The sequence below is a fragment of the Mycena indigotica genome, assembly GCF_014461135.1.
Source record: "Mycena indigotica strain 171206Taipei chromosome Unknown Mind.scaff0002, whole genome shotgun sequence".
NCBI lineage: Eukaryota > Fungi > Basidiomycota > Agaricomycetes > Agaricales > Mycenaceae > Mycena > Mycena indigotica.
In genome coordinates, this window is record NW_023503001.1 from 833,875 (window position 1) to 858,320 (window position 24,446).

General features: G+C 46.7%; 4 protein-coding genes across 4 annotated transcripts; 3 read left to right on the plus strand and 1 right to left on the minus strand.

Moving 5' to 3' along the window:
- Positions 1-928: 928 nt before the first annotated feature.
- On the plus strand, positions 929-2,211 carry MIND_00186600 (Peptidyl-Lys metalloendopeptidase; the record flags this gene model as incomplete). The annotated part of the gene is made up of 4 exons (XM_037358775.1): positions 929-1,340; positions 1,388-1,824; positions 1,875-2,098; positions 2,154-2,211. 4 exons carry the CDS (start codon positions 929-931, stop codon positions 2,209-2,211), a joined length of 1,131 nt encoding a protein of 376 aa, XP_037223870.1.
- A 4,283-nt stretch (positions 2,212-6,494) lies between these two features.
- On the minus strand, positions 6,495-7,099 carry MIND_00186700 (uncharacterized protein; the record flags this gene model as incomplete). The annotated part of the gene is made up of 2 exons (XM_037358776.1): positions 6,574-7,099; positions 6,495-6,520 (listed from the first exon to the last, which is right to left on the minus strand). The coding sequence occupies exons 1-2, from the start codon at positions 7,082-7,084 to the stop codon at positions 6,495-6,497; spliced, it is 537 nt and encodes a 178-aa protein (XP_037223871.1). The 5' UTR covers positions 7,085-7,099.
- A 717-nt stretch (positions 7,100-7,816) lies between these two features.
- MIND_00186800 (uncharacterized protein) lies at positions 7,817-10,609 on the plus strand (the record flags this gene model as incomplete). Its single annotated transcript, XM_037358777.1, has 10 exons — positions 7,817-8,013; positions 8,069-8,191; positions 8,246-8,571; positions 8,619-8,738; positions 8,788-8,856; positions 8,907-9,195; positions 9,246-9,623; positions 9,676-9,873; positions 9,929-10,308; positions 10,365-10,609. The coding sequence occupies 10 exons, from the start codon at positions 7,817-7,819 to the stop codon at positions 10,607-10,609; spliced, it is 2,325 nt and encodes a 774-aa protein (XP_037223872.1).
- An 8,083-nt stretch (positions 10,610-18,692) lies between these two features.
- On the plus strand, positions 18,693-19,447 carry MIND_00186900 (uncharacterized protein; the record flags this gene model as incomplete). The annotated part of the gene is made up of 2 exons (XM_037358778.1): positions 18,693-19,310; positions 19,358-19,447. The coding sequence occupies 2 exons, from the start codon at positions 18,693-18,695 to the stop codon at positions 19,445-19,447; spliced, it is 708 nt and encodes a 235-aa protein (XP_037223873.1).
- Positions 19,448-24,446: the final 4,999 nt, after the last annotated feature.

Sequence of the window (24,446 nt, forward strand, 5' to 3'; positions counted from 1 at the left end):
ACACCGTGGAGTAGGGCCCAACGTATCTGGGTACCCACCGGAACGGTCAATGGTCCTGCACATTTCATCATTCATGGCGTTTCAAGGCTCTGGTTGCTTGCTCGATCGGTCGAGATGCAAATGAGTCGTTTCCTGTGCCCTGACCGAGGCCTAACAGTCCTTCCAGGTTGCTACGGCCGGTCACCCACAAGACGGCCTTCGACTTTGCACACTAACCAGCACCTCTTGTCAACCGCGTATACTTGACTCAGAGGGTGGATCTTTGCTTGATTTACGCTGATTCTCGTCCGGCGCCAAGCAAATGATGAGGATGTCGAATCCGCGCAGCGGGCCTCCGCGGCGAGAGGCAGCTCCCTGCGGCAGGGTGGGGTCCGGGGCGAAGTTGGGTCCCGGAAAGCCACGGCCGTAGCACACAGATCAGTATGGCACGGTGAGATGTTTGCGCGAACGCCGTTAAATTACTCAGCAGCCTGACAAAACAGTATGTCTGACATCCCCCTCAATCGGACGAAAACCCGCGAGCGGAGGACGTGACGAATATCGATGCGACCCGATGCTTGCAAATACAGCGGCCGCGGCGAAGATCCCATCAAGCTGACTAAAACTGGCGAGGGGAGGACCAGACAAAGTATCGCACGACCCTATGCTTGCAAATATCTCCCGCTAGAACTGCTGAAAGCTCATTCCGATCGTTTCAACAAGTCTGCGAAAGACTTCAGGATGAAATTTCTCAGAGACTCCGAGGGGCACTGGCAATTGTAACACGAATTCGCACGACTCCACGACGACGAAACGCCTCTTGGGCACTTTTGACTTCCGCACGGCAGGCGCGCTATAAAAGAGTCGCGGCGATTCTTGGAGGCGATATTCATTTTTCCGCTTCTCTTTCTCTTTGCTTCTCGTTATTCTTTCTCCTTCGTCGACGAAGATGTTTTCCCTTCTCCCTGCCGCTCTCTTTTCTATTATCTTGGCTGCCGCCGTTTCCGCCAAACCAGGACTGTCAGTAACGCTCACTGGTAAGGCATACATCGCTCCCGCTATTCCCGCACTCATGGCTCTACTCAACGCAGGCCCAAAGGAGGCGAACGGTGTCGGCGCGCTCATTGTTACGGCCAAGATCGTCAATACGGGCGACGTCAAGCTCCAACTGCTCAAGGACCCGCGGACGGTGCTGAACCCACTCCACACGGACACCTTCCTTATCTCCAACGCCGCCAAAAAGGCACCAGCCTTCCGGGGCATCAAGATCAAATACTCCCCGGAAACCGTCGTAGCGCAGAAAAAGGCGAGCGGCTTCACTGTTCTGGCCCCGGGGGCGTCTGTAGAAGTCAAGCACGATTGTGAGTCTTGAGCGCTCATATGTTGGACCTGACTCATCCGCATCCAGTGTCGAAAGGATATGACTTCACGAAATCCGGCGCTGGAGCATACAACATCGTCCCGCGTACTGCCTTCGAGTTCGTCGACGCCGCGGGGAAGCTGACGCCCATTCTCGCCACCGCCAAGGGGACCAGCGTGACGCTGAAAGGGAAGCTTGCCTTGCGACGCGTGCCGCGGACATCACCGGGTACCACCCCCCACCTCGGCCGGCGGGCAACATTCCGCGGCTGTAGTGCGACCCAGCAGAAACAGGTTACTGCTGCCGCCGCCGAGGCCCAGAAGTTAGTCGACAGCGCGGTCAAATACCTCACCGTCCCGGCCAACCAGCTCCCCAAATCGACCCCCCGCTACGTTGCGTGGTTCGGCAAACTCGATTTCGGGCGCCACGCTGACGTCTTCGTCAACTTCCAGAACATGGCGTTCGAAAAGTTTGACTCGTACACCGTTAGTCCAGTCCGCGTTTGCCTGTCCCACTTGGCGCTAATACGTTGCAGTACGACTGCTCCTGCCCGTTCGACGAGGCCTTCGCCTTCGTCGACGCGCGGCGATTCGGCACGATCAACATCTGCAAGCTCTTCTTCACCGCGAAGCCCAAGGGCAGCAACTCGCAGGCCGGCGTGCTCGTCCACGAAGCGTCGCACATGATCGCTGGCACACAGGACTTTGTCAGCGGCAAGAACGCCGCGCAGGGGCTGGCGATCCGTGACCCCAATACCGCGTACGTGCCCCGCGACCGCCTCATCGTTTTCCATGCTAACCACCGCGTTCTATAGTATCCAGAACGCGGACAACTACGAGTTCTTCGCGGAAAACGAGCCGGCCCTGAAGTAAGGGCTAGGGGATACGAGTGGATGGCTTGATACTTTATACCAAGATGACAGTGGATCTGTTCAATACTTAATAAGATTGCATTTTATACCCTCAGAAAACTTGCGGATAACTTCGGCGATGCCCTGAACAAAGGATTTGATCAATGACCGTTATTGGACAACTTGAAGACACTGTTGAGAAAGCGGTTTCTGTTGAGACACTGCGTTGGTTTCTCGTGCTACAAGGTAGCGTTACAGAGTAGTACTACGTTACAGAGTAGTAGTACCACTCTGTAACGCCAGGCCACAGCCTGAGCAGCTCCGCCGACCAACCTTGCTAGGCTTGATTTGACTTTAGATTGGATAAATAATACACAGATCATAATGTAAGACGGCCCAAGAATAACAGGGTTACCAAATACAAATATAATATGCAATCTAGATATTATATTATATTCATATCATGTTTGCATACTTGGAAGAATATATATTTGTAGTATGTTATATTCATATTTCCTCTCAGATATTCAATATGATATGAATATATTCAAATATAATTTAGTGATCTGGAATGTGAACTTTATGGTCCTATGGAGTCATCACTATCTGCCAAACCCACCTTTAGCCATCATACCAATTGGCACTGTCTTTGTTAGGCAGACATCACATTACTACTCTTATATTAAGCAGATGTCGTGTGAATGTATGCACATGTTTGGCATCAGCTTTAGCAATTTATTTACTCCACATTTCCACTTTTGGGACCACTGCTATTGAAACCCTAATTTGGTAAGAAAAGCTGTAAAGTCTAATTGGGACATAAAGCTGCAAAATCAAGATTTTATCCAAAGCGTGAATAAAAGCTACGGAGATACACGGAGGGACCGACCTAGCAGGGGAGGATCCAAAGAGAAGAAACTCTAAGGGTCCGCCTGCTAGGGCGCCAACTATATACTGGTCGTCTGTAACTGCCGATATAGAGCACAGAAGGCCTGAGTGGCGTCGCAGGCTCTGTCCCAAGGTGATCGTTGGGAGGGTCTTGACTAGGGATGAGCACGGGTCCGGCTGACCCGCGCGGGTTGGCGGGTTTGACCCGTACGGGTACGGGTACGGGTCAGCTTGCACTTGACCCGTGCCTACTCAGTCTAGCTGGTTTATGCTTGATTCCGCCGCCCTGCTGGTCTGCACTTCATCAAGAGGTCCCTGGTTCAACTCTGCCTCCTCTCCTTTTTTTTCCCGACATATTTGTGTCGCCCTTCACCTTCTAACCCGGCGGGTGATCCGGACCCGGACCCGCGGGTCACAGGTCAGTGGCTGTGCAGGTCCGGGTCCGAGTCAGCCTCCGGTCACCCGCGGGTTGACCCGTGCTCATCCCTAGGACTCTTGACGGATCAGTGATTGTGCGGGCAAAGGAGGCCGAGGACGAGGATTGGGGTAGGTCGGAGCATCCGAGGGGCCTGGGGGTGTACCTTGGATGCACTCGGATGGTCCAAAGGAGGCTGAAGCAGGGGTTCCCCTAACAATAGCCAACTTTCATGTGACCTCCTGCCTTAATACTTACCACAAGTATAAACATCCGTGCCTCTGGCATGGAGTCCAATAACAAAAAGACAATTTCCAGCTCCCATACGGCCGCTCGCCTGTGGCTCATGACAGACGGGCAGTATCAGAGGGGTGACACGTGAAACACGTAAATTTCATGTGCGTCCACATGACTTTCTGTTAATGCCGGCACGGTAGTCGTTTAATATTATAGATAGGCACAGAAAATTTGAAAATTACTATTTTGGGCCAGTTTAGGATGGTGGGACCCAAAGAAACTTGTTGTGCCCTGTGAATGGCAGAAAAATTTCAGGCAAAAATGTCAATGCGACCATGATAGGATTAATTGATTGAAATAGTACAGTAGGTGTTACATAGATACACTAAACCCAGGAATTGTCACAACCAACAGCAATTCAGAGGATGCCAGTTGGCTAGTGAAGGCAAGCAAGAAGCACCATGAAAGGATATTGTACTATCAGACCATGGGTCGGGCCGTGCAAGGACCTCTCCTAAGAACGCGTGCCTGGAACAGAACAGACGGATAGTCAGGCCTGCAAGTATAGCAGGCGAGATAGATCGAAACCGAAAGGGCCCGTGAACTCGGTCCCTTGTCGCTGTCGGTGGTCGAAGGTTGGAATCGGGTTGTGTCGGGCCCGATGAGTCGATAATGTCTCCTCGCACGGAGTAAGGTAGTTCTTCAGACGATCTAAGCGATAGAGTACAGGGTACACTATCGCGCCTTATATACGCGGGCCCGCAAAGGGGTGATCGGACACCCTGGCCTCTCCTCCTCCTCCTCGCTCCCGTTCCTGGCCGCAGAGGGGACGATCGTACATCCCTTGCGGGCCAGGCACTACTCCTAACCTCCTAGCACTCCTCCCCAGTCCCCTTGTGTCGAGTTGGGCTCGGCGACGGCTCGACGGCGTCGTTCTCGGTCACGTGCTTCCCACAAGTGCGTTCCTCCTACTGGGGCGCATGTTCCCCGTCGTCACGTGCTGCGTGCTACGGGCCCGCGATGGCCCGACACCAGCGCCAGAGCGGACGGGCCGGGTCTTATCCGTGACAGTATTCTGTAGTGAAAGTTGATAGATTTGTAGTCAATTTGTTATAATCACACCGGGGTTTCAGCCGAAAAATGGTCCCCTAAGCAGGATTTATATATAGAAAATCATGGTCCAAAACTTTGTCCAAAACAATGGCCTTTTTTGCCATTTTCATTGATATGCAATAAAATTGTATCTGATTTACAAGAAATCAAGTTCTATATCATGGTATCAAATATCACATACATAATGACTACCCCATTCCGGACCATGTTTTGTAAACAATAAGTGCACATTATTCAAGCCCAAATATTTGTCAAAGAAATAGTGTCACATTATTATTGCCCCAATTTGTCATATATAATGGCAATTTGTCACTTTTTTGTGATATATTAGGTACACTTTGGTGCTGGCCGGGATTTTTGATATCTATGGTCTTATATCTTGTAACATATTTGGTGCATTTATTTGTTGCAAATCATTGCCACAAAATTGTCAGCTGATATTGGCTTTGAGTTCAGTCCAATCTGATGACTTAATATATGCCTGAATTCTTTACAAATCAAATCAATTTTCATGGAGTTTTATTTATTATTGTTCCAAGTTGTGAAAATATATGAACAAATTCTTATCCCAATCACCCCTAACTTGAAGGATCACATCAAATGCTATTGAATGCTATCTAATGCCAGGTACTATGCCAGGTAACTATGTGGACACGGGGGCGACTCCCTGCGCGAAGAACCGATCGGCGCACTCCCAGTACATCCCACCTTCTTGGTCCCACTCGTCGTAGCCGACCATCACGAACCGGGAATCACTCGGGACTACCGGTGTAGGCATATATCCATCCGACACCAAGCGGCGCTCCCACCGGACAAGCAGGACCTCGAGACGGGGGCACTGAGCAAGCAGGGAGTCGAGTAGGGACACAGGCGGCAAGAAGGAAAAGAACAGGTGTGTGAGCGCCGGGAGGGCGACCAGGAGCGGTGCAAGCAGCCCGAGGAGGTTGGCCCACTCGTCGAAGAGGTCGAGATGTGTCATGTGCTGGAAGAGCGGGAGGGCGACGGACGTTATGCTGTTCTCGACGTCAGGAACCAGCCGACTCAGGTTTGCTGCGAGACGCAAGACCGGCATTTGCGATATGATCCGGAAGGCTTCGGCGCGCTCTTCGTTCCGATCTATCCGGTTCATCGTCACGTCTGTCGCGCCGGTGCAAAGCTCCAGTGCAGCGGCTACGAGCGGCGACCAGCCTCGCACTTCTACGTGGCGCACGGTGGCCGCGAAGAACTCGGGCGGACGGGCACGGCCGTCTGGGAAGAACTTGTGTTGGATGGCGTCTGGTTTGGAGCTGTCGAGTACCACGGCGGCGAAAAGAACTGCCTCTGTCCTAACGCAACTTGTATTCGGAGGCATTCTATGTCTTGGCCAAGATGGACACACCAGATCAGAGTCTTTTGGGAGACTTGCATGAGCGGCTTGGCGCCAGCTGGGTCAGAAATAGTCGCGAGCTTAAAAATCGCTCGCTGGAGTTCATCGGGCAATGGCGATGACTGCTCCGGATCGGGCTGCATTGTACGCGATCCTCATTCGCAGCTTGCTATTTATGTGGCTCTCGCTCGGAACAGGCTCTGTAGTTACTGCCGCGGCATAACTGTTGCTATTGGAACTACCATCCGATCAGACAGTTATTCCGGATTGATACTGATACTTACACTTAATCCTCGGCCCAGAAACAATCCACTGATGGAGACGCCCATCAGTGATAGCTTGAAGCTTATATAGGAATGACTCACTCGGAATGTCCTGCCTCCTCTTTGAAGCTATGAACGACTGCGCTCGATACCAGTATGTTGAGGCTCCGTTGTCCCAATCCGACAGGCGAACACCTTCGTCCCACTCGTGATAGATAGTCATCACAAACCGCGGATCACTGACATGCTCGGTGATTTCAGCCGCGGCGGTACGGCCCACCCTAGAATGAAAGGCCTCCCAGAGGATAACCAGCACCTGGAGATGAAGACAACCTTCCAGAAGTCGTTGGATTATGGAGGAGAGAGGAAGAACGGCAAGCGCGAGATGGGTAAGCACGGGGAGGCGAATGAGAAGTGGTGAGAGGCGCTCTATTTGGCTTTCGGAGTCGTCAAGCATATCGAGGTGTGTCAGGTGGGAGAAGAAAGGTAGCCCTATGTATGTCATATAGTTATCGACGCCGGGAAAGAACTCGCAGAGGTCTGTCGCCAGACGCCGCAAGGGTAGGGAAGAGACGATAGTAAAGATGTCTGCTTCGTGTGCCGGATCGTGCATGGGTCCAAAGATAATGTGCGTGGTTTTGGTACAAAGCTTGAGTGCTGAGGCGACGAGGCTCGACCACCCTTCCAGCGTGACGTGGCGAACTGCGCGCGCGCGAAAAAGTCAGCGGGCCGCGTTCTACCTCTTAAAAAGAAAATGTGTTCAATGGCATCTGGGCTTCCGCTGTCGAGTTGAACGGAGGTGTACAGGAACGGCTCAGACCTGCGTTATGTTAATATGGCATGCAGCAGTTGTCTTGCGTACCAGTCCAGCGTCCTATGTGCTACCTGCATAAGCGACGGGATACACGTCACGTCTGACGCGGCTGCGAGCTCGACGATTTCGCGTTCAATCTCCACAGGCAACTTAGCTGCATATGTTGCTCGCAATGAGCGCGAGTCCGGTTGCAACAGTTTACTTCCCTTCCATGATGGCAGAGATGAAGCCTGGATGGTGTCATGTGGACGTGACGTGACGTCCATGACACTATCCAGACGGCAATCATTGATCGCCACATGGCTGTCGCGGTTCTTCGGTCGACCATCATGACCTAGCTTTTGCTCGCCCTCGACGCCGCAAACCCACCCAACGCGGACTTGATGACGCTGGTGGGCGTTTACGAACTACAAAGAAGCCGGCCATGCGTGCATAAACGAGGCTCTTTTATCCTTTCTCGATTTGATCCCTTGCGCCGCCGCTCCTTCTGGAACAACGCACAAAGAGAATTAGGCGCTGGTGGGGTGTTAAATGCGGCTCACCTGGCTCTCGCCACTCTCTCTCTCTCATTCCACCATGTTCACTGACAGTGACTCTTCCTCTGACACCTCTGACGGTGGGAAGACTTTGACGCCTCAAGCTCAGGGTGGCGTTGGCCTCTCGGATCCCACCATCGCCAGAGGGCGTCGAGCTATGCTGGACCTTGTCAATCGCTTGCAAAACACGGGGTACGTGGTCTTCCGTCCCTCAGGGTCGTCGTAGTATCTGACCTCCCGAGTTCAGCGTCCAGCTTGACATTGACCTGCCCCGAATTGCAGTCATCGGCAGCCAAAGTGCGGGCAAGTCGTCCCTCATCGAGTCCATTTCTGGAGTATCGCTTCCTCGAGCTGCTGGAACATGCACTCGGTCTGTGTCGTGTCCCTTTCCATCATGATGTACTAATTGAATGACTATTGGTAGTTGCCCCACGGAGTGCCGCCTCTCTCGATCGGACGGCCCCTGGAAATGCACCGTCGAGCTGCGTTTCATCACTGACGCGAACGGAGTGCCGCTTGGCCACGCACGCACCGAACCTTTTGGCGACCCCGTGTCTCACAAAGCCGAAGTCGAAGACCGCATTCGTCGTGCTCAGCGGGCGATCCTCAATCCTAGCAAATCGGCGCAGTCCTTTCTCGCCGACGAAAACGAGGACGGATACCCAGACGAGGTGTCATTCTCGACCAACTTTATCTCCCTCTCGATCAGTGGGCCCAACTTGGCGGATTTGTCGTTTGTCGATTTGCCAGGTGGGTCTATTGTCTTTTCAGTGTGAACTTATAATTAATTTCTATAGGTCTTATTGCCAGCGTCAGTCGCGGTGGAGACGATCGCGATATCAAGATGGTCGAGCGCCTTGTGGAGTCCTATATCTGCAAGCCGAGCTGTGTGATTCTTCTTACTGTGGCTTGCGAAAGTATGTGCAAGACTTGCCTCAATGATGACTCACTCATGTGTTCCCTCAGCGGATTTTGAGAATCAAGGAGCCCACCATTTGACAAAGAAACATGACCCTGAAGGAAAACGGACTATTGGTATCGCCCTGGTTAACGCTGCTTGATCAATGTTATTAACGGTGAGACAGGTGTCCTCACCAAGCCGGATCGTATCCCTACCGGGGAGGAGGAACACTGGCTTCCACTCCTTCGCAACGAAATGGAGCCCCTCGAAAACAACTGGTACTGCGTCAAGCAGCCAAGTTCCGCGGACATGAAACAGGGCATGAACTGGAGCGAGGCTCGCGAGAGCGAAAACGACTTTTTCCGCTTGACACCAGCCTGGGCAAGTCTCGATTCGATGTACCACAAGTATTTGCGCACGCCCAACCTTGTGGACCGGCTCAGCGCTATTTTGTCCGACCTTATTGCGAAACGGTGTGTTCCGCCATCGATATCCCTTGTCGCGTTAAAATAACACCTAATAGACTGCCTGAAATCCAGGTCGAGCTGGACAAGTCGATTCAGCAGACTTACGACAGCCTTCAGCAACTTCCGAATCCGCCATCAGCCGATCCCGTCGCAGAGGTTGCCGCGATGCTTTCTGCGTTTGTACAAGACCTCAAGCAGATGGTCGACGGAGTTCCTCGCGTGGATGGGCTCATTCAGCGCATTCGACCGGCCCAGGAGAAGTTCCGCGATGCCATTCAGCACACGGTACCGAACTTCTGCCCCCTTGATGGCTCCACTCATGCTAAGGTCGCTGACGACCTTGACTTCGAGGCGCTCTTAGCTATACCAGAGGGCGAAGAGGTGCCGGATGGGGAGACGATCTTCGTTGACGAAGTCGCTAAACGAGCTAACGAGTGGGTCATTTTCTATAGCAATTTCCATCCACTGAAAAGTAATATCTTCTAGTGCTCGTGCGCGCGAGCTTCCAGGACACCATCCTTTCTTTGTCCAAGTCTCATTCATCCAAGAGTTTACTGCGAAATGGGATGCACCGGCCCATATCCTCTGCCGTTCTATCAGTGCTACTCTGGGAGAACAGATCAAGGTGTTGGTCTCTCAGCACTTCTCGGCATTCGGACAAGGGGGTTTGGAGAATCGCATTATGTGGGTCGATGCACTTCTTGGGCTGCAACCACAATATACTGACTGACGAATGTAGGATTCTCTTGCAGCAACATTTGAAGAAACGCACCGAAGAAGCCGGAGCGCTTGTGAAGAAGCTAATCCTGCTTGAAACCCCCGCACCCATGACGTTTAACGACCACTACCTGGCGGACTACCGCGCCAAGTATCTCGCCCGCTATCGAACCACGCGCAAACGGGCGACAAACAACCAGTTTGCGACTGAGATCGACAACTATGCGCAGGCCGGTGACTCCAAAAACGACAGCGTGCTCGGCACAATCAACTCGATTTTGGGGCAGTTTGCGACGATGGGGCTGAGCGGGCTGAAGGCAGAGGACTTTGCGAAGCTGCTGCCGCAGGACCAGATGGAGCCGGCCCTGGCAATCATGGCGGATGTGCGGGCTTACTTCCAAGGTTAGTCACCTTGTTCTAATGCTGGTATTGCTCGTAAGTTTTAACCTGTTTTACAGTCGCTTATAAGCGGGTTATCGACAATATCCCGCTTGCGATCGACTACGAGCTCGTGCGCGGCGTGGGCCGCGACCTGCTCCCGCTGCTGTATACGAATCTCGGTATCGGCGGGAAGGAGGGTGACCGGATCTGCCGCGAGCTGGCCCAAGAAAGTCCAAGTGTGGCGAACAAGCGGGAGGAGCTGACGAAGAAGAGGGAGCGGCTGGAGACTGCTAGCCAGGAGCTCGTTAAGATTGAGCTGTGAATATATAGGTAGAGGTACTTACTCGAAATCTATGCACGTTCACAAACTGATTTAAGTTTGTGCTAATGGACCGTCGAGAATGAGAATGATTGTCACGACCCCTGTAACTCTGATGGCTCTCACGTCAAACCGGATATATTTCGTCCCGGCTTCTGTCCTCTCACGCCGTCGGCCCACTCCGAGTCAGAGGCTTCCGAACGCTTCTTGCTTTCTCCCTTCACCCCCTCTTTGACCTCCAAATGCCACCAAAACGTAGCTTTCAAGATCAAACTGAAGATGCTGGACCCAGCAAACGGCAACAGCTTTATTCACCTACTGGTACCTTCTAAATCTCATCTTTAAACCTTACTGAGTCACAAATAGAGCATGTATTTGCATCAGGATTGCTATCTGACTCTAAGACTATTATCTTCCATAAGGTTTTGAATAGCTTAAACCGTCTTGATGGGCAGTTCTATCGTAGACTACAAAATCTGGCAGCAGAACATAGTATTAAATCTGGCAACAAGGCTGTTTTACTTCAGCGTTGTGTAGAACATCAATGTGAACAGTCCTGTGTTGTTCATTATGATGATGCTATTACAGCAGGCTTTTCAGCTACCCCTAGCACTATTTCATCTGGACACTCTAGTTCTTATAGTACTAGAACAGACACACAGATTCCATATAGTACTCAAGCTAGACATAACTCCCAAAAGCAAAAGGAAGAACAAGATATAGCAGATAAACAATACTGGGCTGCCAATTGGCCACAGATTGAACCAGAAACAACTCATAAGGAGGTGAATATATTTTAGTTTGGCAAAATATAATTTATAGTAACATTGAACTTAGATCTTGTCTGAATATCATGCTCAAACATCTGCTGCTGCACTGCAACTACTACCTTGCTCATTCTGCAATCACAATGAGACTAAACAGAATATAAAAATTTGGAAATCTGGACAATTAGATTTCTCTCTTCTAGAAGTTGCAGTACAATATCTTCGCAACCATTATAGTCAACCAGCTATTGAATCACACCGCCTCCATGATGGATCTCTTTACACCTGCAGCACATGTACAAAATGTATTCATGCAGCCAAGTTTATTAAGCTTCCTCTTTATAGCTGGGCTAATGGCTGCTGGATTGGAGATATTCCTTTAGCTTTGCAGGATTTGTCTTTTGCAGAGGAACTAGTAATTGCTCGTGCACATGCAACAAAATGCTGGACTCGTATAAATATTGGCTCTTCACCAGTATTATACCAGCGAGCTGCATTTGGAAATGTTTGCTTTCATCCACATGAAATATCTTCTCTAGCTACAACACTTCCACACCCAATTGATACATTATATGATCTTATTGTGGTCATTTGTGTGACTGAAAATCAAAAAGCAACACCAGAAATGTTCAAGCGTACACCACTTGTAGTACGAAGAGGACATATATTAAGAGCCTTGAATTGGCTAAAACAGAATAATTCAAGCTACAGAGATATTCTGATTGATCAGGTTACACTGTCTCAATATCCTATAGATGGAATTGTTCCATTTCCAGTTTAGTATCAAGCTCAAAGTGATACACTCCGAAGTCAAAACTCTACCTATACTGGTCATGGCATTGATACAACAGAGGCTATATTCATAGATTCAACAAGCAGCACAGGCACAGCTGTGCCATTTAGCACTGCTGGAACATTTGATATTGAAAATACTCGACGCTCTCTTAATGCAAAAAAAATCCAGATTTTACGAAAGCTAAAAAATGATGATGAATCTTTTGTCAAGACACATTCATCTAGGGAAACCATTTCTAGCCGTAATAATCCACAGCTTTATGCCAGTGTATGGCCTTTACTCTTTCCATATGGTTTAGGCTCATTTGATGACCCTGTCCGACTTCTAAAAGATAAGGGCTTCAAGCGTATTCCACTAAAGTCACATGTTGGACGTTATCTTCAGCTAGCAGACCGTCGGTTTCAAACTCATCTTAGCTTCATTTTTGTTATGCATAATATTATCCTGGTCCGGCAATCAATCTTCCGTTCTCATCTTGCAGTTCAAAGGAAATGGTGGGATCAGGCAGTTATAAGCATGTCAAAGTTTGATATTGAGACTCTGGATAATTTAGAGCAGAAAATGAAAAGTCGGAAAGCTCAAAAAGATAACTCTTCCTATAAGCCTGAGAATGATAAGGAAGCAGCTGTATTGGAAACTCTACGATACGTTGATTATGTGTCAGATAATATTGAAGGATCTCATGCAGCTCTTCTTCGTATGCGAGAAGAAATTACAGCAATTAGCCGTAATTCTGGCACTTTATCATTATTCTTCACATTAAATCCTGCAGATGCACACAATCCACTTCTTACATTCAAAGCTGGAAAGGATATTGATCTCGAGGCTCTTTTTAGCAACCCAGATTCTCAATTTTCCTCATTTAACCGAGCACATCTGTTGGCCTCAAATCCTGTAGCTGGAGCTCAGTTTTTCAAACTAATGGTTGATCTATTTGTTAATATCTTTTTGGGATGTGGTCGCAATAATAAGCGAGGTGTATTTGGTCGAGTTAAGCACTATTATGGGGTTTTTGAAACACAAAATCGTGGCTCCTTACATATGCATATGTTGATTTGGCTAGAGGGTAGGTTTACATATGCTATATCTTTCATGACTAAATTGCAAAATTAGGAGCACCTTCACCTCAAGTATTATATGATCGATTAAGAGCAGATGATCTATTCAAGACCAGAATGTTTTCTTGGCTTGAAAATATTCTTAAACATGATTTACCTGATAATACTAGGGATTTAAGCACAGGAGTTTATGAAAAGGATAAAGCTTGCTTGATGGGAAGACCACCACATCCCTATGATCCATCCTTTGATACTATATGGCCTCAATATCTCAGAGATATTCTTGATCAATCTGCACAGGTTCATAAGCATAGTGAAACATGTTTCAAAAAACTTCCTTTTAGCATGAACAAATTAACACCAGATGATATGGATAAGCTGTGTAGATTTGGCTATCCTGCTGCTATTGTACCCTATACTATTCTAGAAGAACCTGATGGTACAATTTCTCAGAAACGAGCCAATCCATTTGTTGTTAGCTATAATCCCACTATATCTGGAGGCTTACAATGCAATACTAATGGCAGGTTCATTGGATCAGGTCTTATTGCTCTAGTTATGGTCACATACTGCACTCTATATACTGTCAAGCCCTCTGTAGATTCAGCAACTATTATGAGTGCATTAGCTGCTGCAACTAAGTCACTTCTTGATACAGACTCAGCTACATCTGTATCTAAAGAAGAAGAACAATGTCGAAAGTTGTTGTTAAAGACTTTGAATCAAATCAATGCACGTTCAGAGATGTCAGGTCAAGCTGTGGCATCTGCTTTGCTTGGAATAGGAAACCATGTTACAAACGAGCATTTTGCTGTTTACTATTGGACCAAGTTGCTTTGTTGGCTTTCTCCTCAGGATTTCCCCCCACATTTTCAAGATATTCAACTAGAAGAAGAAGAAGGAGAAGAAGAAGTTGGTAATGAAGAGGATTCACCAGAGTTAATAGAGTATGTGAATTCATCTCCTTATATATTGATGTATGTTTATTATTGACTTAGGAACCCATTGCCTATGGCAGATTTATTAGTTCCTGATCATGAGTAAGTTATTTGCTAGGTTATTAAAATATTATATTGATGCTCTTAGTCCTGATGAAGATGTTATTGATCCAGATAATCTTCTTGACCTAGCTTCATCTACTGCTATTCTGAATTCACATGAGCTACCACCTCCTAATTCACTGGCTCATGATATTCTTTTTAGGCCTAATGAGCTTGAGAATATCTGCATGTGGGACCAATGTTGTCTATATGAGAAGATACCTATATGGAAACTTAGGCACAAAAAAGAAACTGCAAGTCAAGATAGAAATCATGAAGATTCTGATACAGAGAATGATGATGATGATGATAATATAGGTTTCACGGGTTAGTGTTTGCTGACTTTATAACTGATTAATATATTGATATAAATATAGCATCATCAAAATCAAGTTTTTTCTATTTTACTAGTGGTCATCCTCAACAAGGTTCACATGTTTTACGAAAACGCAGAGTTTCTTGTATTCCTGTATTATCTGGAACACCAATTCCACGAAGTGATTTGGCTTCACATCGTAATCGATATGCAATTGCAATGTTATCCCTGTTTCAGCCTTGGTATCGGTATGAATCTAGCTTTTATTTTATATCATTTTAATATTATATATAGTTCTCATGAAAATCCACTCAGAGTAAATCCAGAGGTTTCTTGGGAAATAGCCTTGCAGAATATGTTATCATCACTATCTGCTGAGAAGCTGAAGATCATTGGTCATTTTCAAGAACAATGGGAATGTCGACTTGCAGCCAAAAAGTTTACAGATAATTACAAAGCACGAATCAGCAACTTTTTAGGTTCTGCGACTATTTCACTTGGTACAGACAGAACAGACACTGATGATACAGAGCTAACAAATGATGTGGATTGGCAACTTGGACAAATTCAAGATGAGGAGAATATTTTTGCCTCAAACCAAGAAACAGATGATTTTGAACTGTTAGAACTTGGTGGCTATCAAGAGACATGTAGTGATTATGCAAAAGCACGTACATCTGCTGTGATAGCACTTGCTGATGCAAAAGGCTGTTATCATGTGCCTCAAAATCAAATTGATATTGAAGACTTACCTTGGGCTCCTGCTGAAGAAGCATTAGATTCAGAATTAGCATGGAATACAGCACGGAAGGCAACTCGAAGAATTGCTGAAGAGGTAGCTGCTGCAAGAGCTATTAAAATACATCAAGGTATAAATTTATTAATATACCAATTTTAAATAGTATTAATTAAAATTTATTAGAAACACAACATTCTAACCAAAGACCATCTCGGATAGGAAACTCTTCTAGTTCTCAGCTATTACCGGAAGTTACATCTTTCTCTCAAGAAGAGCTTTCATTGTATGATAAAATAACAAGAGTGGTTTCTGAAAATCATGAACTTGAATACTGGAAACTCCTTGCCTTAGAAACTATTCAAAAGTTTACCTTGAACCGTAAACAGCGTCTAGCATTTCTATTGAAAGTGACTTCAAGAATGGACAATGTAACCTCTGAACCATTTCGTCTAATTGTTGGTGGTCCTGGAGGAGCTGGAAAATCCCATCTATATGATGCGTTGAAGTTTTATTATGATAGGATTAATTGTCTTGAAGAACTATTATTCACAGCACCTACTGGTGTAGCTGCAAACAACTGTGGTGGTTCAACCACCTTCCAAGCTTTTTCTTTACGGACTCCTACTGCTAAACTCTTGAAACACAACTCCAAGGCTATGAAATCACTACGGGAACGGCTGACAGGCTGCAAAACAACAATCATTGATGAATACTTTTTTTTGGGCTGTGATGATTTTGAGAAACTGTCCCAGCATCTGTGTCTTGCCTTGAACGTAGATGATGACCCATTTGCACATCAAGATATTATTTTATCTGGAGATGAATATCAGCTGACTAGTCCACGACAAGTTCCATTATTTTCATCTGAGTATACATCAATATTTCGTTCAAACTCCCAGCTTCAATCTCTAAATCCAGGTGTTAGGAGAAAGGTTACAGCTATTAAAAACTACTGGTCTATTAGAGACTGTGTCATTTTTGATGAAGTTGTCAGGCAAAAATATCCACCCTATGTTGCTCTTCTCAACCGGCTTAGACGTGGAATGTGTACTATTTCAGGCCCCAACAATGATTTAGACTTTCTTCAGCAGTATCAACTTGGTGCCATAAACTCTATTGTCCCCAAAAATTTCATGAATATTCTAGACTGGTTTACCTCTCCAGATAATGCAGCACCTCTGATTACATATACAAATCATGTGCGGAACACACATAACTGGCTCTCATCTCAGTCTTTTGCTGCTGCCACAGGACAAGAATTTGGTGTTTATTATGCCAAAGATACCATTGGAAGAGGTGATGACAAGGTTGAGCTTCAGCATTCCAATGCTAATGATGCATGGAATACACCTATCAAATCTCATGCAGGAGATCTCAGTGGCCGTCTTCCTCTTATTATTGGCATGCCTGTCTATGTTGTTGAAAATATTGCAGTAGAATTGGGACTCTCCAATGGAAGTAGAGGCACTTTGGTTGGCCTCACATTTGAGCGACATAATGGTCGCCGTTATGCTATTACTGCTGAGGTTGAGCTAGCCTCTTATACCTCTTCCAATCCACAAGCTGCACATCCTCATCGTTTGGTCCTGGCAGCTGTGACAAGGCCAATCAAGTTTGTTCAGCAAAAATCTGGCAATACATATTCTGCAATGCGCCAGCAGCTGCCACTGATACCTGGTTTTGCATTCACATCTCATAACTCACAAAGTCGGTCATTGAATAAAGGGTTAATTCATCTAGAAAGTTGTGCCTCCATATCTTCTGCTTATGTGATGCTATCACGAATTCGATGTGGCAGTGATGGTCTCAATGGCTTAGCTATTCTAGGAGATGTTTTAGGGAAAAAAATCAACAATCATGCAGCAGAGGAGGTACGATTGGAGGAAAGACGGTTGATACAATTGGCAAAGGATACAGCAAAGCGTGCTAAAAGGCTTCTAACTTGGTATGTTGAGTTGACAAATGATATAGTATATGAATAGTATTAGCTGAGCCTGTTTTATATTTAAGGGAGTACTTGTATTTTCATAATCCTACCATTTTCGATCAAGTGCTTGAGTATGTGTCAAAGATGAACTTGAGTTGATCAATTGCAAAAAAGGTAGTAATATATTGAAAGTGAGGATCAGTTTGTGCTACGCCGCTACGTCGGCTTACCTTCGATCATTTGACCTACACCGAGTGTGGGAAAGGCGTGACACGGCATGTCACGCATCTTTTTTTTTTTTCTTCCCTCTCCTGCCTGGTCACCGACGAGCGTGTCGACACGCTACTACGTTGTGCTCTTACGCAGAATAGCACTGCTCCTCTACTGCGACACCCGTCCTCCCGGATACAGGCATCGGCTGGTCGGTCGTCTTTTCCATTATTGCTGCCTCCTGCTTACTTGTCCCGCACAGAACACGATGGTTTCGGGCGATTCGACCTCCAGAGCATCATGCCCTCGCCCGAATACTTGAGCCGACATCCTTGATATGACCGGTCTTCTCCCCCAAACCCCCGTCGCATAGTATGTCGTCCTCCTCCAGAGTTTGCTCTTGCTCATGATACTTGGTTAGTATAGAACCCAAGGCCTCGGTTCTATGAGATAATTCAAGAGAAATGCGCGCCTGGTCGTTTTAGCGCTGCTCCTGGCGAGCATTAACAGTATGCGGAGTCGCGGACGGCCGACAACACTTTACGTTGGGCGAAAGACTCCTTGCCGCAGCCTGGTTTTCATCGTTCCGGGAGATGGGAGGACGGTGCATAGTTCAATTCTTCATATTCGACTTGGACTGAGTGTTTTGCCAGAATGCAATTCGCCGAAGACCTGCAGTACAACGATGCACATGCGAGGCCTCACTATCTTGGTCGCGGAGTTCTTGCCGAGATTCTCGGTTGGTTGGCCATATGTACGTTTCGTGCCGATTGACTTGGTTTCCTGTGAACTCAATCTTCAGTCTCTATTTGGGGGCTGGATGGTCATTCTGCTTCCGTGCCAAACGACTGGATGTACTTGGTATGAGATCATTCTTCGACCTCCTCCTAAACTCAAAAGCAACCTAGCGTTGTTGTCATGATCGGCCTCAGGGTCGTCATACCTTCAAGTTCCTCGATCGCCAATCCATATACATTCTCACCGCCCCCATACCGAGCTCAGGCAATAAAACCAACAAAACACCAATCCCATTGGCTTTTTGCTTTCTTCTCGGGTCGCCAACGGCTATAAAAGGCCAATAGAGTGTAACAAACAGCTTGGCTATTGTTACTGCTGTAGATCGAGTTGGCGCTACCGACATACTCCTGTCCCCCTTCCGATTGGCATCGTTTTCGATAAAGGCCACTGCGCCTTCGGGATCGACATTGCGACTCCAAACCTCCCTCCCATCTCATGTTGACTGGATCACAAACAACTCCCACCTTGACGCCATCTGAGAGGAGCCGCCTGGTGCGCTCTACTCGCAAACTCCAAGCAGTACTTGGTGCTGCCCCGCAAGATATCGAAGCAGCGGTATTCAACGCTCCGAGAGCGAATTGTCGTTGGACCTCGCCCGAAACTAACGGACGGCCCCTTTGCGCTCCCCACTGTGCCCATCTTTTCCTCGATGAACGACACCGTAGCTTTCGGGATCTTTCCGACGATATACTTTCTTCGCCACCCATTCCCCTTTCACCAACCTCGATTAACTCCTCCCGCACTCCCTCTCCTCCTGTCGTGGAGCTTAAAGCTCCGCAAGACAGACGGAGACAACATGCTGCAAAACTCAGCCGGACGTTGGGGGAAAATGTCGCTCCCGAATTACTGCAGTCGTCTCCCGTTCCAATACCAGGCCTTCGCCGCTCGACTAGCGTATTCGGACTTGAATCTTCACGTTCTCCGGCTCCACGCCCTCAAACGATGGCTCGCTCACTGTCAATGTATTCCACCACGTCTGACAGTGATGAATCCTTCGTTCTCGTTTCTGCTCCGCCCGCTCCCGCAGTCGTGCCTTCGTCCCAGCTTTTATCCGTGCCACTTACCCTACCATTCTTGAAGCCTGGCTCACAGTCATCTAGGGCGAGCCCCACATTTTCTCCCATGACATCCTTTTTGCGTTCGTCTTCGACGCGATCGCCTCCACTTGCGACGGCACGGCCTCGCGTTGATGGCGGCGTAGCTCGTCCACACACGGTGTTCGGAACGGCTGGGGAGCATGGGCAGGCGGTGCAATCAGGCTTCCGTGTCAAGAGGAAGCCTGTTCCGGAGTTTATTCCGCTTCCGCCGTCGCCACAATCCCCATCCTCTGCGTCGCTGACAGGCCAGCCTCGGAAGGAGGAGGGGTGGAGCGGGGAGTGGAACGTCGAGATGGCGCATGTGACAAAACAGCTCAGGTCGCTGCATTAGGACGCAGACGGTTGATCTTCAGACACTATTAACATACATATACGGATACGCTAATGTTATCTATCTCTTTACATACATACTATTATGTTTTTCTTATCTATCCCTCCACATACATACTCTTATGTTTTCTTTCCCCCAACTATGGTACTTGATACCATAGTGCGATTGTCAGATAAAAATATACTAATCTGCCACGCGATGGCCTCAGGTGCCTATTTGTTGTTGTTTGTTTGAAGTTTGGGAAGAGCCTTCTCATCCTTTCACTTACCATCGACGTCCTTCTCCAAGATCATCTCGGCTGTAACCCATGTCCAAAAGTGTGCCTCAACATCCCAATGCTGTCTCAAGTACTTACTCTGCACAGAGACAACCTCTGAGCTCCGCGCCCGTCTTGTCGAGATCGATAGGCGCATCGAGAGACTGGCACAGGAACGCAATGAAATCGACGCAGAACTTGCACAAACCGTCTATCCTGTCCTTAATCTTCCTACTGAGATTACAGCTGCAATCTTCAGTGCCGCCATATCGGACGCACGCATAGGGGATGATGTTTCGCCAGATATCATCCTTTTCAAGCTCTGTGCAGTGTGTCAACATTGGCGCACGGTGGCGTTCTCAGACCCCACACTGTGGACGCATATAGAGTTATTCCTGACCCAATATCGCGATGAAGCTGATATCAGAAACCTTCTGAAACAACAGTTGCAGCTGGCAGGCGGTCTTGGTGTTACTCTCAACATATTCATAGGATTTGCAACAGCATCAGACTCTTTCCCTCCAGTTATACTGGAGCATACAGCTCAGTGGAAAGCTGTGCATTTGAATGCCAGGCCCCAGTATGATAACTATGCATACCTCGATTTTGAAGGGCTTAGCCAGACACTTCTGGACTTTCCTCTCTTGGAAGCTTTTCACACGGAAATTCCTCTGAAATTTTCAGATCAGCAAAAGAATATTTTTCAAGCTGCCCCCAAGTTACAAAAGCTTCATATCTGGAAAGCATCTTATCTTACCACCCTATGTTTCCCAATGGCACAGTTGACCAGCCTAGGGATATCAAAGATTTCCCATGTTGAAAATATGCTCACAGCAGTGAATTGTTGTTCTAACCTCCAGACTCTTACCCTGGGGACTATCACAGCAGAGGGTGAGGATGCTATTGCGCTGACAACTCACATTTTCCCTACCTTGCACACCTTGACTTTTAACCATCAATCAAGCATGGGCATCGGCTCTTCACTGGTGGTACCATGTCTGAAAGTGCTATACTCCAAGTGCACCTCAGATAGATCAGCTTATGAGGAAGTAGAGCCTGCACACAGACAAGGACTGATACAGATGTTAAACAACTCAGAATGCTCTTTAACTTCCTTATCACTGGAATACCCACCTTATGACTTCATGGTGTCCCTTGTACAGCTACCAGCAAGTCAAAGCATTACAGAATTCATGTTGAAGGATCCGGCCTGGACTCTTGATGCTACTTCCCAAGATTTCTGCATGGTACTGTCAGATGGCAGTTGTCTTCCTAGTGCAAAAAGCATTGAGATTCAGATCTCTCCTCTGTCAGGTGAACTGGAGGAGATACTTTCTGCTATTGAGGATCATCAGCTACTGTCCTTCTCTGCTGGATCTATGATCACATCTATTGAAAAAGTGACTGTGAAATTTGACCTAGTAAGATTAGATGAAGATGTACTGTCAGCACTAGTAGCCTTACAGAACAGAGGTATTATTGTAGATATACCTACTGGTATTCCAACAAGTAAACACTGGGAATAAGCAGATATGTAGCTTTGAATAACATACTGTAGCATTTTATTCAGTACATATGTCACATGTTACACGGGCTATAAAATTGGATTTTTTTTTCACCATCTTAACAGTTTGCACAAAATACCACCTCAAAAAGGTAATTCTTGACCTTTCCGGGCTTCTCTAGTGCCAAGAATTTCCTAATAATTTGAATTCATATTTTTTGTATCAGATTGTCAGGGGAACCCCTGCTTTGGCCTCCTTTGGACCGTCCGAGCGCATCCGAGGTGTATCCGACCAGCGCCCCCTCAGATGCTCTGACCTACCCCGACCCTCGTCCTTGGCCTCCTTCGCCCGCACAATCACCGATCCGTCAAGACCCTCCCAACAATCACCTTGGGACAGAGCCTGCGAAGGCATACTGGTCGTCCGTAACTGCTGACGTAGAGCGCAGAAGGCCTGAGCGGCGTCGCAGGCTCTGTCCCAAGGTGATTGTTGGGAGGGTCTTGACGGATCGGTGATTGTGCGGGCGAAGGAGGCCGTGGACGATGGTCGGGGTGGGTCGGAGCGTCCGAGGGGGCGCTGGTCGGATGCGCCTCGGATGCGTTCGGAGGGTCTGAAGGAGGCCGAAGTGGGGGTTCCCCTGACAGACCCATCTGGTCGAGCCTTCTAATATGTGAGGATATCTGGGATTAACAGGTGCTCTATGAGAATCCAGAATATTTTGGCACTGGAGGCTCAGTTCTGCCAATCCTATGAATCTTTTCCAGGAACTTCAAGCGCTAAACAGTTCAGTTGAGCGACAGAAAGACTTATCCTCAACTGTCCACATGTCATACACAGTTTGGGCAGCAGATGCCAAGCCAGAGAGGGTTCTAAGAACCAAGAAAGGGGGGTTCCCTGATGATATGTTCCTAAAATATTGGAGTTTCATATAAATTTCAGCAGCAAAAGTCAGTTAAAAAGTACTACTTTTGAACTAAACCAAAAAGGGAAGTTACTGCTTTTGGAATGTGGTTTTGTAGACGAAAAACAAATGATTTTTTTCAGGCTTTCAGAAAATGATTTATCCATGGACAAAAATCAAAGGTTCCTTTTCAAGTTAATAAATCAAGAATTCTCTTGGTTTGTGAAAGAGTTTAGTAAGGGAATTCATTGTTTGAACACTAAAGAAAACCATTGGTCTTTGAATTGCAACCAAAAGTAGTAAGTGCTGAAAGTTCACTAGACGATTTGTCCACCTGTGCAGCCCAGTAGCCACCGTGAATTGTCGGGTCCACCCCAGCGGGTTGGAGCAGACAATTCACGGCCGTTTTTCTCTCCACCATAGTAATGAATAATTAATGAAAAGCAGAATGAATAATTACGAGTTCCAAGGCTTTTTCTCTCTAAGTCCATTGGGTATGGATAATTATGAATAATTCTGGCACTATAGGACTCGGACAACAAGATGTGACACTGGTATGTGACATCTACAGGCTTGTTATACTCATCTATATTATACTATATATATATTGATAATCAAACACTAGTTTCAGCTTCCGGACATGCTGTTAGACACTGTTATATGAGGTCACAGGTGTGACATATCTCCCAAAAAGGAAATTTTCGCCGTTTGACTGTATGATCATCAGAAAGTGTCACACATCGTCACAAAATGAAAGTTGTATGTTTTGACTATATAAACAACTTTCATTAAGTAACCTATGGTAGCAGCTCAATAAGTATGTTAGCACTGACCCATCATCAGCTCATGTATAACTGATAGGCCTTTATATCCATACCTGCTTGAGCTAAAAGCATGAATCAAGTATTAGCAGGAAGGGTCTCAAAAGCACTATTGATTCATAAGGTATTTGGATTACTATCATTTGATATGATGGCAATATTGACTATTCAGTTATGAAAATTGAATATTTAGTACTTTAAAAATGATGTAAGGTGGCCAACTTGCAAGTTTGGCTACTCTAACATAAAGCTCTGGTATGTATGCTCCGAAGTCCTAGTGAATATGGCACCAAGAATGTAATGCATTCATTTATCAGTGGCCTTTGATCTCCATCACCTCTGAAAGATAAGCATATATCACCAGCTAGCCTTGGTGGATAAAGCTGGGAGAGAGTTCATTGGGAAGATATACTATCCTACTATCTTTTGAGCTTCATCAGCTATGTTTTTCTTTATCATTATCTTCATTTATTCACTCCCAAGAATACCTAAATACTAAGTGGAGCAGTATTTAGCTGATATCTTAGGACTACATGCATGGAATCTTATGATCCAAGTTGATATGAAACCATAGTATGGTCTACCACATCTCTATCCATTACATCCATTATAACATAGCACAACTTAGATTATGCTTATCCATGGATTTTCCAGTGAGATATCAAGTGATCATTGAGTTTGATCAAATTTGACACATGAAAACTAGAGAAAAACGGTGTAATATCATAGTCTCAAGATATAAGACCATGATCACATCAGATCATATGAACACTAGGTTATGATCTACCTACCAGTACAAGAATCATCTGACTTGATGCAGGATTGGTAGAGATACTGCAGCATCAATGTAGGTGATGAATCATCATCAGATGATATAGCTACACTAATGGCATTTGATTGTCCAGGATATTGATCTTATTACTTAGGCACCCTTGGTAGTGCTTCAATCACCTTTATAGGTTGTTTACTCAGTGATATATCACTGTAATAAGTGTAGATCAGCCAATCATTGGTTAATGCCAGCACAATTATTCAGCTGCAACTATAGGTCACTTAATGAAAGTTGTTTGTATAGTCAAAATACACAACTTTGATTTTGTGACGATCTGTGACATTCCCTGATGATTGTACAGTCAAACGGCGAAAATTTCCTTTTTGGGACATCTGTCACCCTATGTGACACCTGTAACAGCGTGACTCGGGCGCTGAGTCCAACCCAAGTCTCTAGAGGCTTGAATTATTCATTATTATTCATAACATTGTATACTTGGATGATAG